At 45.8% G+C, this 14661-nt stretch overlaps 2 protein-coding genes across 2 annotated transcripts; both read right to left on the bottom strand.

The window, feature by feature from the left end:
• Window positions 1-232: 232 nt before the first annotated feature.
• LOC100825008 (probable glutathione S-transferase GSTU6) lies at window positions 233-1992 on the bottom strand. Its single transcript, XM_010236636.3, has 2 exons — window positions 1464-1992; window positions 233-1371 (listed from the first exon to the last, which is right to left on the bottom strand). The coding sequence occupies exons 1-2, from the start codon at window positions 1785-1787 to the stop codon at window positions 982-984; spliced, it is 714 nt and encodes a 237-aa protein (XP_010234938.1). The 5' UTR covers window positions 1788-1992; the 3' UTR covers window positions 233-981.
• A 1488-nt stretch (window positions 1993-3480) lies between these two features.
• LOC100843078 (probable glutathione S-transferase GSTU6) lies at window positions 3481-4515 on the bottom strand. Its single transcript, XM_010236635.3, has 2 exons — window positions 4095-4515; window positions 3481-4003 (listed from the first exon to the last, which is right to left on the bottom strand). The coding sequence occupies exons 1-2, from the start codon at window positions 4416-4418 to the stop codon at window positions 3623-3625; spliced, it is 705 nt and encodes a 234-aa protein (XP_010234937.1). The 5' UTR covers window positions 4419-4515; the 3' UTR covers window positions 3481-3622.
• Between the last annotated feature and the right edge of the window lie 10146 nt (window positions 4516-14661).

The following is a 14661-nucleotide window of genomic DNA, read 5'->3' as shown; positions in this document are numbered from 1 at the left end:
AGACGGCCGGCCTAACGTGACATGTTTTTTTTTTCTTTACCAAGATTTTAACGTGACATGTTTCATTTAGCGAATTGTCGTGTTTTTTTTTCAGGAAATCGTATGGGAGTGGGACTTTAGATCAGCAGCGGTCATGTTTTTTAAAGGAAAATCATGTGGGACTCCATAACATAACACATGTTTGGATAAAAAAATTATACCTTTTAGATCTCAGATCTAACGGTCAGAATAATTGGGATGATGTTGATCAACGTGAAGCTTTTTCTCGGTGCCTTTCGTATCAGCGACGGAGCTACAATAAAATTTATGGACGGGACAGGCTAAAAGAAAACACAAAATTTTGTTCAAAGTCGTACCACTTCACCCTGACAAATCGCAATCGGTGCCGTGCTATGAAATTGACAAATTGCAAATTAGGAATTAGAAAATGAAAGAAAAAAATTATCTGGATAGAGAAATTGGTGAAGAGGAGGAGCAGTGGGCGCGGGTGAGCCGCGGCGGCGCGCACGGCAGAGCAGGGCTGCGGGCGAGCCGAGCACTGGCGGAGCAGGCCTGCGGGCGCGGCGAGGCAGCGCCCGGGCGCATCGCAGGGCAGGGGGCGAGCGGCGGCGTGCGGGGCGGCCATGCCTAGCTTCAGTCCGTCGCGTTGCTGGTCCGTCGTCGTCACGAGGCAGCGGCGAGCCCCTGGCTGCTGGCTCGACGGGCGAGTGGCGACCAGGAGGCAGGCTGGCATCGGGTGAAGCCGTGAAGGGGGTTGGTTCTGGGCTGGGCCTGTGACTACCGGTAGCAATTTGTTATTTTCAAAAAACCTGGACGGGCCATGGTCCAGTTTGACCTCAACAAAGCTCCGCCAGTGCCTCGTTGCGTTCTAGTCGTATGATGACCGGAGCGTTGCGCCAGAAGGTAAGGTGGACAGACCAGAGGAGTAGGGGTGCTTCCGATACCACCATGATCGGTTACTAATAGATATTATTCTCCGTGCTAGTTCTCCAAAGCTGCAGCTGCAGCGGCCGCGGCAGCCTGTGCCCTCTTCTTGGCGAACTCGACCACCCTGTCGACATCCGGCAAGGCTGCCTTGGCCACATCAAGCTCGCTGAAGTGTTCCATCCAAGCGGCCAGGAGCGGCGTCTTGACGGGGTCAAAGATTTTAGCACCAGATGTCACGTCGGTCGCCTTGAGCCACGACAGCAGGCTCCCTAGTGCGACATCGACGAGCCCCACGCTGTCCCCGCCGAAGAATAATCCCTCCCCTTTGGAGCCGTCCCTAAGGGCTCCCTCCAGCGTCTCCACCGCCACGAACGTCTGCTTAATCCCCTCGGCCTTGTCCTCCTCTGTCTTTCCCCTCATCGACTGCACCCACGGAGCCACGAGCTGCACACACGCACGCAATTCAACTTCAGTGATCAACGAATTCAGCTTCTAAATGCTCGGATCGGAAAAAAAGAAAGACAAATTTGTGAAACCTTGTCGTCAATGTAGGCGGCCCAGAAGCGGGCGACCGCGCGGTCGTGAGGTTCGGCGGGGAGGAGGGAGGGGCCGGTGCCGGAGAACGCCTCGTCGATGTACTGCAAGATAACGAGCGACTCACAGATAGACTTGCCGTTGTGGATGAGGACGGGCACCTTCTTGTGCACTTGGTTGGACGAGAGGAGGAGCTCACTCTTGTTGCCGAGGTCCTCCTCCACATCGTCAAAGCTCAGGCCTTTAAAGGCGAGGGCAAGCTTCACTCTGGTGACGAATGGGCTTGCCCATGCGCCGAGCAGCTTCAAGTCATCTCCGCCGGCCATTATCTGCTGCTAGATTTGTGTACGAAAGCTGAGATTACTTTAGCTTGTGTTTCTTTGGGTGCTTTTGTGGATCAGGATCAGAGGGAATGGCATGTATATATGGTGTGGTGAGATGGGTTGCACCAATCAATCGATGCGTCATCCATGATGCTTGGAAACTAGGAGCATGCAAGCAAGAGGTATGTGCTCAACTTGGAGAAGAAGGCTGGTGAATGAACGGCCACATTTGACGATGTAGTTCCGGGAAGGTTGAGCCAACTATTACACGTCCCCAAGGCCACATGCATGACTGCACACTAGTAGTGCGTAGAGGATGACGCACTAGTGCTAGTGCGTGTGCGTGTGCGTGCAATTTGAAATTATTATTTTGTTGAATGAGGATTCCGTAGTTCTTAGTTCTTTCTCGTCAAGTTCAACCGCGGGATTTCCTAGTTGTACTCAAGATTCAGCGTGGAAGCTTTTGTTCATATCTGGGTATAACTTTTGTTTTTGCTTCCTTCTAGCTTAGTCTAAAAGATGCACAAAATTGGTACATTTAATATTTTGAAATATAGAATTGAATTAGTCGCACAAGAAAGTTTGTGACACATTTTAGCTCATTTAGAAAAAAAAATACTTCTTTTTACCCTATTTAGGAAAATTTTGACACGGTTTTACCCCTTTATAAAAAAATGTTATCTTGGCAGAGGTGCCGCACATGCAGTCCTACTTGGTTTCTCCGTGCTAAAGGCATATCTTCTAAATACTCTTCCAATCAAGTTTTATTTTTTTGGCAACATGAAATTTCAAAGGTCGCCAATTTTTTTAAAATTTAAAATCATATTTGGTATATTATCTTGACCGAAGTTCATTGAATTAAATGAATTTAGGCTGAAATTAAAATGTACTCCTTCCGTCCGATATTAAGTGTCGCAACTTTTTCTAGATACATATGTATCTCTACACTGAAACGAGTCTAGATACGTGTGTACATAGAGAAAGTTTGCGACACATAATACTAGACGGAGGGAATAGTATTTAACTTTTTTTTATTCTAGTTCGACTGCGAGGTAGAAGAAATTTTGCTACTCGCCGAAATTACCAATTTTTTTTTGGAAAAAATGTTAAATTTTCATTGAAAGTTTGAAGTTTGCTTCCGACCGGGCAAGGGTCGCCTGTGGCCAGAGTAGCACAACATAGGACTGACACGTGGGACCACCCTGTCAGGACTGAAACAAAATTTAAATCCTGAAATTTAAGTTCAGCCAAAATTCATCGAAATTTCCGTGATCTTCAAATTTTTGCAATTGTGAGAATTGAACCCCTCGTATTTAGGAGATACGCCTGTAACGTGTAGGCACCCCGTGGGCCAGACATGTGGGTTCACTTTGTCAGGATAACCGAATATTTTAAAAGGAAAAACAAAACATGTCCAAAGTTTTTAAAATGGGGTAAAACAAAGAATTTTTTGCTAAATAAGGTAAAACGTGTCACACTTTCTTAGAGCGGGTAAAAAGTGAAATTCGCTCTTAATTACCAGGCAATGTGCCCTTGTGTCTTGGGTACACATTCGAATTGTTCGGCAAACGTTTCACCGTCAGTATGTCAGGATCCTTTATGCATATTCTGTAGTCCAACCTCCAATTTTTTAAATCAAATAAAATTTGTTTGCAAGTCATCTAAACAGTTAAACGGGATCCCCTTTTATCAGGCATGCAAGAGAAACAACATATTCAATACTTATTCCAAACAAAATTACAACAAGCAGCTGACGTACAAACATCAATCAATATACTGGAATATATGATAACTAATGTTTTTCTTATTTTGAAGCAGATTGTATTTTTAGATTTTTATTACTGGTTCTCAGCTGCAGCGGCCGCGGCAGCCTGTGCCCTCTTCTTGGCGAACTCGACCACCCTGTCGACATCCGGCAAGGCCGCCTTGGCGGCCTCAAGCTCGCCGAAGCGTTCCATCCACGCCGCAAGGAGTGGGGTCTTGACGGGGTCAAAGATCTTGGCACCGGACATCACCTCCGTAGCTTTAAGCCACGAGAGCAGGCTCCCCAGCGAAACATCGACGAGCCCGACACTGTCGCCGCCGAAGAATCCCTCCCCCTTGGAGCACTCACTCAGGGCTCCCTCAAGCGTCTCTGCGGCCGCAAACGTCTGCTTAATCCCCTCGGCCTTGTCCTCCTCCGTCTTTCCCCTCATCGACTGCACCCACGGAGCCACGAGCTACACAGGCACACACAAATTCAGCGATTCAGTGAATTCAGCTTTTATAATGCTTGAATTGCAGAAAGAAAGGAAGGCGTGCGTGCCAAACCTTGTCGTCAATGTACGCAGCCCAGAAGCGGACGACGGCGCGGTCGTGGGGGTCGGAGGGGAGGAGAGAAAGGCCGGCGCCGGGGAAGGCCTCGTCGATGTACTGAACGATCACCACGGACTCGCAGACGGGCTTGCCGTTGTGGAGGAGCACGGGTATTTTCTTGTGCACCGGGTTGGACGCGAGGAGGAGCTCGCTCTTGTTGCTCAGGTCCTCCTCCACGTCCTCGAAGCTCAGGCCCTTGAAGGCGAGGGCAAGCTTCACTCTGGTGACGAATGGGCTTGCCCATGCGCCGAGCAGCTTCAGGTCGTCTCCTCCAGCCATGATCGATCTCCTGCTTGATTTGTGTACGAAGGTCGTGATTGTTTTAGCTTGTGTATTTTGTTGGGTGAGTAACTGAGTACTTTGTGGCAGGGAACTGCATGTATATATGCTGTTAGGATTGGGTTGGTGTATGGAGGTATTCAGGCATCGATGCGTCATCCGTGATGCTTGCAAATTGAAGCATGCAAGCAGATGTACGTGCCCATCTTGGACAACAAGGCTCGGTAGTAGACGGAGGCATGTGACAACTTGCTGGCTGACTAATGCTGTCTTTGACCACTGGTTTGAGAGTCCATGAGATCGAAGCAATGGTTCCATGACATAAAGCTAGTTTGGTGTCTGTGCATTAATTTCGGCACAAAACTACCAGTAATGCGTAGAGGATGACGCACTAGTTTAGTCTACTAACAGTACCAGCAGTTGTTATTTCGAAATGCTTTTGCTTTTTTTTTCCAAAAAGAAGAAAATCCTAGCCTCTTCATGCGACCGATGGATTCACACATGTATTATGTGGAGTATATATTACTTCCTCCGACCCATATTACATACCCATATTACTTGTCTCATATTTAGTACAAAGTTGTAAATCACCGACAAGTAATTACGGCCAGAGAATATATTTATTATTACGAGGGGTACCGAGAAGAGACTCCACGTTGATTCACGTCATTTTAACTATTTTAACCGTTTGATCACAGATATAAGAGCCACGAAAAGGCGTAGAAAACGTTTAACGTTCTATTCCGAGACATGTTGATTGGTACGTTACAAATACATGGTTTTTTTAAGAGAAAGGAGCCACGCTCCCGATTTTATTGAAGAAACCGCATCGGTCCACAGTTCAGATGTTCAGACACAGCTGGGAACACACGCCTGTGAACAATAAAACAAATGGAACCAATATAACCGATACAAAAAGGAAACACTACATCATCTAAAACAGCAAAAAGAAAACTTCTTCAATGCTCCAGACGTCGCAGGGAACCCCAGCCATGAGATTTATGCATCGCTTCATTCATCACCTTCTTGAGCACCAAAGCAACAAGTAGCAGATCTTGCTTAACCTTAATTTTCTGCAGAATTCCATCCAATGGCAGAGAGAAAAAATCAAGTTAGCAGAATCCTTAAGTAAAATTCCTTGAAAGCAGGTGGAATTCCTAGCTTTCCAAATAGACCAACATAAAGCAGCTACACAAATAGCAACACAGGTTCGAACAGAAATAGGAAAGCTAACTATCCATCTGTGCAACAGTTGTAACCAAACCGGCCTATGTTTAATACCAAAGGTACAACTAATAGTAGTCCATAAATCTAGCTACTGGGCAATCTAGGAATAAATGATCAATACTCTCCACTTGTTCACAGAAAACACATTCTTTGTGGCCCTTCCATCCTTTGTGAATCAACACATCTCTAGTTAAGATGCTTTTTTTATGAATCAGCCACATGAAAACTTTAATTTTCAGTGGCATTTTGAGTTTCCAGAATTGCTTAAAGGGGGGTCTAATCCTATAAGGCATTATAGAAAGATTTGACAGTAAAAACACCACTCTTCTCCAGGACACATCTACATCTATCCTCTTTATCATCAAGGCTTATTGCAGAGCATATATTTCTAAGATCCTGCCACATTAAATAAGTAGTATTATTAAAATTTCTTCTAAAAGAAAGACTATGCAACCCCTTACCCAGAACCTCATGCACAGTACTATCTTGATTCAAGGAAATATTAAACAAAAGAGGATATCTATGTTGCAAACTGAATTCACCAATCCAAACATCCTGCCAAAACAGAGTTCTTCTACCATTTCCTACAATCTTAACACAGAATTTAGAGAACAGATCTTTAACTTGCATAAGTCCATTCCAGAACTGGGATTGAGCTTGCTTCCTACCACACATACTTAGCTCTCAGCAAACGTTGCCAAAGGCCATCTTCATTTTCTAATCTCCATAACCATTTACCTAGATAGCTAATATTCTTAACAGTTAAATCCACCACCCCAAGCCCACCTTGTTCTTGGGGTGGCACACCACTGGCCAACTCACAAGATGGTATTTTCTCACCCCCTGATCCTCCTGCCATCATAATCTAGTTCTAAAATGATCAATACGCTTCTTAACTCCCTTAGGTAAATCATAAAGACACATCATATATGAGGGGACATGTGTTAAACTAGAATTTAGTAAAGTTAGGCGACCACCATAAGAAAGAAGTTTTCCTTTCCAGCAACCCAACTTCTTTTCTACCTTTTCCTCAATATCTTTCCAGTCAGCATTACTTAAACTTTTATTATGGACAGGTACACCTAGGTATCTAAAAGGAACAGTACCTATTTTACAAGTAAAAATCTGTGACAAAGCATCACTATGATTTACAGCTGCCCCAAAACAATAGACCTCACTTTTATGGAAATTAATTTTCAAACCTGTTATATGTTCAAAAATGCAGAGTAGGAACTTAAGGTTTCTAGCACCTTCCAGGTCCCCATCAAACAAAAAGATAGTGTCATCAGCGTATTGGAGCATACTTAGTCCACCTGGAACTAAGTTAGGTACCAGGCCTCTAATCAATCCCTGCTCTTGGGCTTGCTTAAGCAGTACATTAAGCACATCTACTACAATATTGAACAGAAGGGGGGAGAGGGGATCACCCTGTCTAAGTCCCTTTTTGGTTTTAAAATAAGGACCCAACAAGTCATTAACAACTATACCCACACTACCACCAGCGACCACTTGCATGACCATATCAATAAACTTCTGAGGAAAACCTTTCATCTGTAAAACAGACATTAAACATGTTGTGTTCAGCCCGGCCCCATGAAATTGAGGGGGCTCCCAGGATTATTATGGAGTACGTGTATTAGGCCTATGTAGTATTTTGTAGACCGGGCCATCCATGGGCTTGGCCAGCTGGCCCATAATCTTGACCGAACTGGACTGGATCGATGATGGAGAAGCTACAACAGTAGGGAATCCGTACAGGATATGTGCCCACAACCACGAGCGGAGACTCAAAATTGATCTGTAAACCTTCAAAAAAAATATTCTCAAGAAAAAAAAACTTCCAAAGAAAAATTTGATCGCCAAATAGCCTCGCGTACGAACAACCCAAATCGCGTACATGATATCATGTTGTTATTTTTGCACTACGTACAAAGCTAGGCCAAAATACTTTCTCCAAAAAAAAGAAAAATAGAAATCCAAAACATTATGGTGACACTACAGGTGCCCGCTCGCGGTGGCCACATCGATGCGCACTGTAGGCTATTGTGCGCGCGTCGGGGGAGCGTTTTCACGCGCGCTTGGCTGCTGCGTGGTCCTGTGAAACCCATGTCGACGGCCATTGTGCTCGTCGCATTCCTATTGGTCTCCATAGGTGGGGTCCGGCTGGGAATCGTCGCTTTCCGGTGCAGGGCGCACGCCCCGCCTTTCTCTTCTCCAGTATGCGATCCCCTTCCCTGATTTGTTTTCTTCCTCGAGCCCCACCCCGCACGCCTCTCCTCTACCTCCAGCCAGCGCCGTCGGTGCCGGCTTCAACCCCTCTATCTTGGCCTAGCCACCGCCGCCGTTGGGTCCCAGAAGGTGCTACTCCTACTGTGTCTCATACGACAACGCCAGGCTAAGTAGTGTTGGGCCGTGGGTGCTGTGCACCAGAAAGGCTGGGCTTGGCCCATGTAAGGTTGAGATCGCAAGTGAAACGATAAATAGGAAAGTTGAGTAGAGCAGAGGCATCAATCATTGTAACAAACAATTATCTCTTATCAAATTAGCCTCCCTCTGCTCTCATCTGCTTTCCCCTTTTCTCCTGTTCTTCTTCCAAATCCTTCTCGGGATCTGAGCGGCCGTCACATGTGGTATCAGAGCTCTGGTTCGATTTTTTCCTCGCTTTTCGCTCATCCTTGATCGTAATATCCAACGAGAGGTTGGTGGCAGATTCGTCTGCTGCTGTAATACCGATCTATGGTTGATCGGAGAGTTGAAATCGCCGACACGGCACCCGCCAAGCCTACGCTCGCCATCCGGCAAGTGGTCGAAGCTATGGAGGGCATGGAGGAGCGGATCCTGTCGCCGCTTGCCACCAAGTTCGATGCACACACGTAGGAGATGGAGACGCGGTTCTCCACGATTTCCACCACCCTCACCGAGCAGGCTCTGCACATCGCCCAGGTGCAGACGAAGGTGGATCTTTCTCTGGATTCGCTCAGGAAGGTTCACCAGGAGCAGACGGCAGCGTTGGCGTCTTCCACCGACCCCGTCCTTCGGGGGAAGGCCCCGCCTCCGCTCATCATCCCCAATCCGGGCACGGAGTTGGGTTTGGCCGGGTTCACTCAGGGACGGCCGCCTCCACCACCACCACCACCTCCACCAAAAGGTCCAGCTGCGCCTCCCCCACGCCTTCTGCTGCCCCCGCGTTCCGGTGTGGCGTCCTCTTCCTTCGGCCCGCAGGTTTAGTTTCCCTCTCCGGCCCCTATGTCTGTGGATATTATGGATAATGTGTTTGGCTCGTCGAATCAAGGGCATCGTAAGAGTTGGGTTCCTAAGATGGACTTTCCTCGATTCAATGGCACAGACGCGAGTATCTGGATAGATCAGTGCAACACCTTCTTTACCATGTATCAGATCCCGCCTGGTTTCTGTGTGGCCGCGGCGACAATGTATCTCCGAGACAGTGCTTCTCATTGGTACCAAGCGTTCAAGCGCACTGCTCGCTGGCACGATTGGGATCAGTTCAGTGCGGCTGTGTTGCAGGAATTTGATACAAACACCCAGCGGGACAAGATTCGTGAGTTGTTACTTCTCCGTCAGACTGGCTCTGTTGCTGAATATAGACGTCAGTTTGATCTGTTGGTGTACCAGATTCGCCTGTATGATGAGTCTCTGGGTGGCTTGATGCTGGTCTCGCAGTTTATTCTCGGCCTCAAGGATGAACTCAAACCTGCAGTCGAGGTTCAACTCCCTTCTACCGTGGCTGAAGCCGCCTTGTATGCTTCTATTCAGGAAGGTGTGCTTGCTCGCTTGTCTGCTCTTCAGTCAGCTCGTGCTCCTCTAGTGGAAGGGTACGGCCACACCACTACTGGACAAAAATTTGACAAGGGTGAGATGTGGAAGGCTAAGCAGCTCAAAGATTTTTGCAGAGCAAATGGCCTGTGCTATAAGTGTGGGGAGAAATTCAACCCTGGTCATCAATGTGCTATTGTCCCAGCTCCTCAGATCAAAGCAGTTCAACCAGTGGAGCTCCTGTCCGACGAAGTGTTAGATGCCATAGCACAAGGTGAGGACATGGATGATGAAACAGACATGCATTTGTCTCTCAATGCAGTGTCTGGCGCTGACCATCCAAACACCATTCGTCTGCGCTATTTAGTGGGAAATAAGGTGTTGATGATGCTCATTGATTCTGGCAGCTCATATAGCTTTATTGATTCTCATTTACTTCCTTCATTGAACTGCTCTGATGTGCCTATCCCTTCAACTGCAGTACAAGTGGCGAATGGGGCTCTGTTGCAGTGTGACAGTAAGGTCTCTGGGCTGACTTGGTGGGTTCAGCACCAAACTTTCCAATATGACTTCAGGGTTGTCCAGTTGGGTGGTTATGATGCCATTTTAGGCATGGATTGGCTGAAACAGTGGGGTGCCATGACATGCCATTGGGATGAACAATCTACATGGAATTGCAACTCCTGATGTGCCTGACACACTACTGGAGATAACTGCCCAGCAAGTGCTTAAATGTTCTAAAGGCTTGGATATATGGGCTTCAGCATTGATCGAGCCTTGTGTTCTTGCTGTTAGCTCCACTATTCCACCTCCAGTCCAGCAACTCTTAACTAAGTTTGAAGCTGTGTTTCAAGATCCTCAAACTTTACCTCCTTGTAGAACTTATGATCATTCTATTCATCTGTTACCTGGTTCCATTCCTGTTAACTCCAGACCATACAAATATGCTCCTTTTCAGAAGACTGAAATTGAGAGACAGGTTGCTGAGATGCCCCAAGCTGGTATTATCACAGCTAGCATGAGTCCCTTTGCCTCTCTTGTGTTATTGGTGAAGAAGAAGGATGGAACATGGAGGTTCTGTGTGGATTATAGGCGTCTCAATTCTATTACTATTAAGAGCAAGTTTCTCATGCCCATTGTGGAGGAATTGCTGGATGAGCTGGCTGGCACCACATATTTTTCCAAGCTTGATCTTAAGTCTGGTTACCACAAGATTCGTATGAATCCTGCAGATGAATCTAAAACAGCTTTCAAGACACACCATGGTCAATACCAGTTCAAGGTCCATTTGGCCTCACTAATGCCCCTGCCGCTTTTCAGTGCTTGATGAACACTATTTTTGCACCTTTCTTGAGGAAGTTTGTGTTGGTCTTTATGGATGACATTCTGGTCTATAGTAAGTCCTTGGCAGAGCATGTCACCCATTTGGAGTTGGTGTTTACTACTCTGCAGCAGCACACCTTGTATGCCAAACGAAGCAAGTGCACATTTGCTGTGGATAGAGTAGAATATCTTGGTCATATCATTACATCTCAAGGTGTGGCTACAGATCCAGAAAAAACAGTGGTGATGCAACATTGGCCTGTGCCCACCAACATAACTGAACTTAGGGGTTTCTTGGGTCTCACAAGATATTATCGAAAGTTTGTTCATCATTACAGTGTGCCGGCTAGACCACTCACTAATTTACTGAAGAAGAAAGCTTTTGTGTGGACTCCAGAGAGTGATGTTGCTTTTCAGCAATTGAAAACTGCTATGGCTAATACTCCTGTTCTGACCATGCCAGATTTCACTCTGCCTTTTTGTCTTGAAACCGATGCATGTGATACTGGGGTTGGTGCTATCTTGAGTCAGGAAGGCCATCCTATAGCTTATCTTAGCAAAGTTCTATGCCCTCGAAATCAGAAATTATCCATCAATGAGAAAGAATTTCTTGCTATTATGCTAGCTGTGGAGAAGTGGCACCCTTATTTGCAGAATGGTCATTTTACCATCAAGACTGACCATAAGAGCCTTTGTTACTTGGAAGATCAGGTGTTGGGTTCTGATCTACAGAAGAAATCTATGACCAAACTCATTGGGCTGCAGTATAAATTTGAGTATAAGAAGGGGGTGGACAATATTCCTGCAGATGCCCTGTCCAGAGTGGGTCATTTGATGACATTGGCAGCTGTTTCCACTGCTCAGCCTATTTGGCTTCAGGAAGTATTGAATTCCTATGAGATGGATCCTGCTGCTCAACTTCTTTTGCAACAGTTGGCTATATCTTCTGCTGACAATCCTGGTTATCATTTACAGGAAGGATTAATCAGGTACAATGGCAAAATTTGGGTGGGAGCTAATGCTGGTCTTCATACAAAGTTGGTTCAAGCTTTCCATTCCTCTCCTATTGGGGGCCATTCAGGTATTCATGCTACTTACCATCGTCTGAAGAAACTGTTCTACTGGTGAGGTCTTAAACAATCTGTGCAGGAATTTGTACAACAATGCAGAATTTGTCAACAAGCTAAGCATGAGCACTGTAAGTTACCAGGGTTGTTGAGCCCTTTACCCATTCCTAAATCAGTTTGGAAGGACATTTCCATGGATTTTGTGGAGGGTTTACCCACTTCTGCTGGTTATAATTCCATTCTTTTTGTGGTATCGTTTTACTAAATACAACCATTTCATTCCTCTTAAGCTCCTTATACTGCTCCTCAAGTAGCAAAAGCATTTATGGCTAATGTGGTTAAGTTGCATGATATTCCCAACTCTATTGTATCTGATCGTGACAAAGTGTTTACAAGTTCTTTTTGGAGGGAACTGTTTCAACTGTTGCACACCGAACTTCAGATGAGTTCTGCGTATCACCCGCAGACTGATGGGCAAACAGAACGCACTAACCAATGTCAGGAAATGTATCTCAGATGTGCTATTCATGATACTCCTAAATAGTGGGCTCATTGGTTATCTTTGGCAGAATTCTGGTATAATTCCAGCCACCATTCAGCTCTGGGCTGTTCACCATTTAAAGCTTTATATGGGACTGAGCCAAGTGTTGGTCAGGTGCCTGATATACCTTCAGCCTCTCATCCTGATGGAATTATTGGAAGAAAGGGAACAGTTTCGGGTTCATCTTCAGACTCAACTTGCTAAGGCTCAGTTGCGCATGAAACTGTTGGCAAATCGTAATCGTTCTCCTCGTACGTTTGCTGTGGGCAATATGGTCTTTGTGAAACTCCAGCCCTATCGTCAGATGTCTGTGGTGAGCCGCCCATGTCCCAAATTATCTTACAAGTTTTATGGTCCTTACAAAGTTCTGGCTCGTATTGGTGATACTGCCTACAAGCTTGAGTTGCCTGCATCTAGTCAGGTCCATCCTATTTTCCTTGCATCTCAGCTGAAGGGGTTTGTGCCAGATCATACTTCAGTCTTTTCCTCCTTACCTACACCTGTCGCGTTACATGCTGACACGGTCTTTCCTGAGTGCATTTTGGAGCGTCGGCTGGTCAAGCGCGGCAATGGTGCTCATCTTCTGGTGAAAATTCAGTGGGCTACTTTACCTGTGGAGATGGCCACCTGGGAGAACTACGAAGTGCTAAAGAAGCATTTTCCACCCCCAAGCTAGAGCTCAAGGCGGCGGGAGTGTCACAGAAGGTGCTACTCCTACTGTGTCTCATACGACAACGCCAGGCTAAATAGTGTTGGACCTTGGGTGCTGTGCACCAGAAAGGCTGGGCTTGGCCCATGTAAAGTTGAGATCGCAAGTGAAACGATAAATAGGAAAGTCGAGTAGAGCTGAGGCGTCAATCATTGTAGCAAACAATTATCTCTATCAAATTAGCCTCCCTCTGCACTCATCTTCTTTCCCCTTTTCTCCTGTTCTTCTTCCAAATCCTTCTTGGGATCTGAGCGGCCGTCACACGTTGCCATCCCTGCAACTTTGTCTCCTTTCTCATTGGGGAAATACCAGGAGGAGGAGGAGGAGGATGTGCTGTCGGTGGAGGTGCTCGGGCTACCCGGCACGCGCATCCGCCTCTCTACAGCCACCGTACCCCCCGCCACGGCAGAGTCGACCATGTCCCCACCTTCCTCCGCCGTGGGGGCGGTGGGGGAGGGATGAAGCTGATGGTGCTCGTGGCCGAGAAGCTCGCACACTCAGATTGACTCCCGTAAAATCTATATATGGAAATATAGAATTTTCAATATGAACATTTTATTTCGATACAAAGAATACATCAACTTTATTTGTATCAAAGTGCTGATACGTTATATTGAACAACAACAATAACAACAACAGCAACAGCAACAGCAACAGCAACAGCAACAGCAACAGCAACAGCAACAGCAACAGCAACAGCAACAGCAACAGCAACAGCAACAGCAACGACGACGACGACGACAACGACGACGGCACTAATATGTGTCATTACAGCAAGCTAATGTACTTTGATGTAATATCTATGGAGTGATGGGACTAGTTACAATCTCCAAATGTCATCGAGGTAAATTCGATTATCATGTTCTCCGTACCCATAGAATTTGTGATAGTCGGAATGTCTCATTGTTGTTTTGTTCTACAGGAACATCTTGCGAACAATCAACTTAATTGGTGCTGTCAAGGTGGACGTTGAAGTGAGTTCAAATCTTTGACCTTGAGCACGTCTATTGTCCCAGGATTGTTGATATAAATTGACCAGATGTTATGAGGTATGGCATGTTTTGGTGACATGCGTGTAGCATACACACTTTGAATAAATGCTAGTTTTGACATAGTTGTGATGCCTTTCTTACGGTTTGAACCAAGTGGATATTTCTATCCATGAAGTATTCAAACTTGAGATCTGGATGGGTTTGCATTTTTGTTAGTTGGGCATCTTCTCCATGAAGAGGTTAGAGTACACCCGCAATCACTTGGCATGATAAACATAATTTTTTTGTCCATTGCACATGTAGGATATAGTTGTTACCGTTGAGCACAAGCTCATCGAATTGTATTTGTTTCGATCATTTTGGCCTACATGTATAGAAACCAAAGATTTCATTAATTACTTGTGAGTAAATTAAATATCATCGTGGTTACATTGTAATAAACTTTTGCAAAATTTGTGAGTTCAAGGTCGTGAAGACCTGAATAATATAGTGTAGACCTCAAATTGTTAATATAACACGCTGAAGATGGTTACCAAAGCTGGTGTAGATCTCTGAGTACTACGAGAAAAGTTTGTTGTTTTCCATAAGGTGTATGTTCCCATCGAACATT

This window comes from Brachypodium distachyon, chromosome 3 (assembly GCF_000005505.3).
Source record: "Brachypodium distachyon strain Bd21 chromosome 3, Brachypodium_distachyon_v3.0, whole genome shotgun sequence".
Taxonomy (NCBI): Eukaryota; Viridiplantae; Streptophyta; class Magnoliopsida; order Poales; family Poaceae; genus Brachypodium; species Brachypodium distachyon.
This window is presented reverse-complemented; position numbering and strand designations above follow the sequence as displayed.

Coding starts and splice junctions, on each gene's coding strand:
- LOC100825008 (XM_010236636.3), bottom strand. CDS start 1,787: ATGGCCGGCGGAGATGACTTGAAGCTGCTCGGCGCATGGGCAAGCCCA. Junction 1,372..1,463: donor CCGCCTACATTGACGACAAG/GTTTCACAAATT, acceptor GCGTGTGTGCAG/CTCGTGGCTCCGTGGGTGCA.
- LOC100843078 (XM_010236635.3), bottom strand. CDS start 4,418: ATGGCTGGAGGAGACGACCTGAAGCTGCTCGGCGCATGGGCAAGCCCA. Junction 4,004..4,094: donor CTGCGTACATTGACGACAAG/GTTTGGCACGCA, acceptor GTGCCTGTGTAG/CTCGTGGCTCCGTGGGTGCA.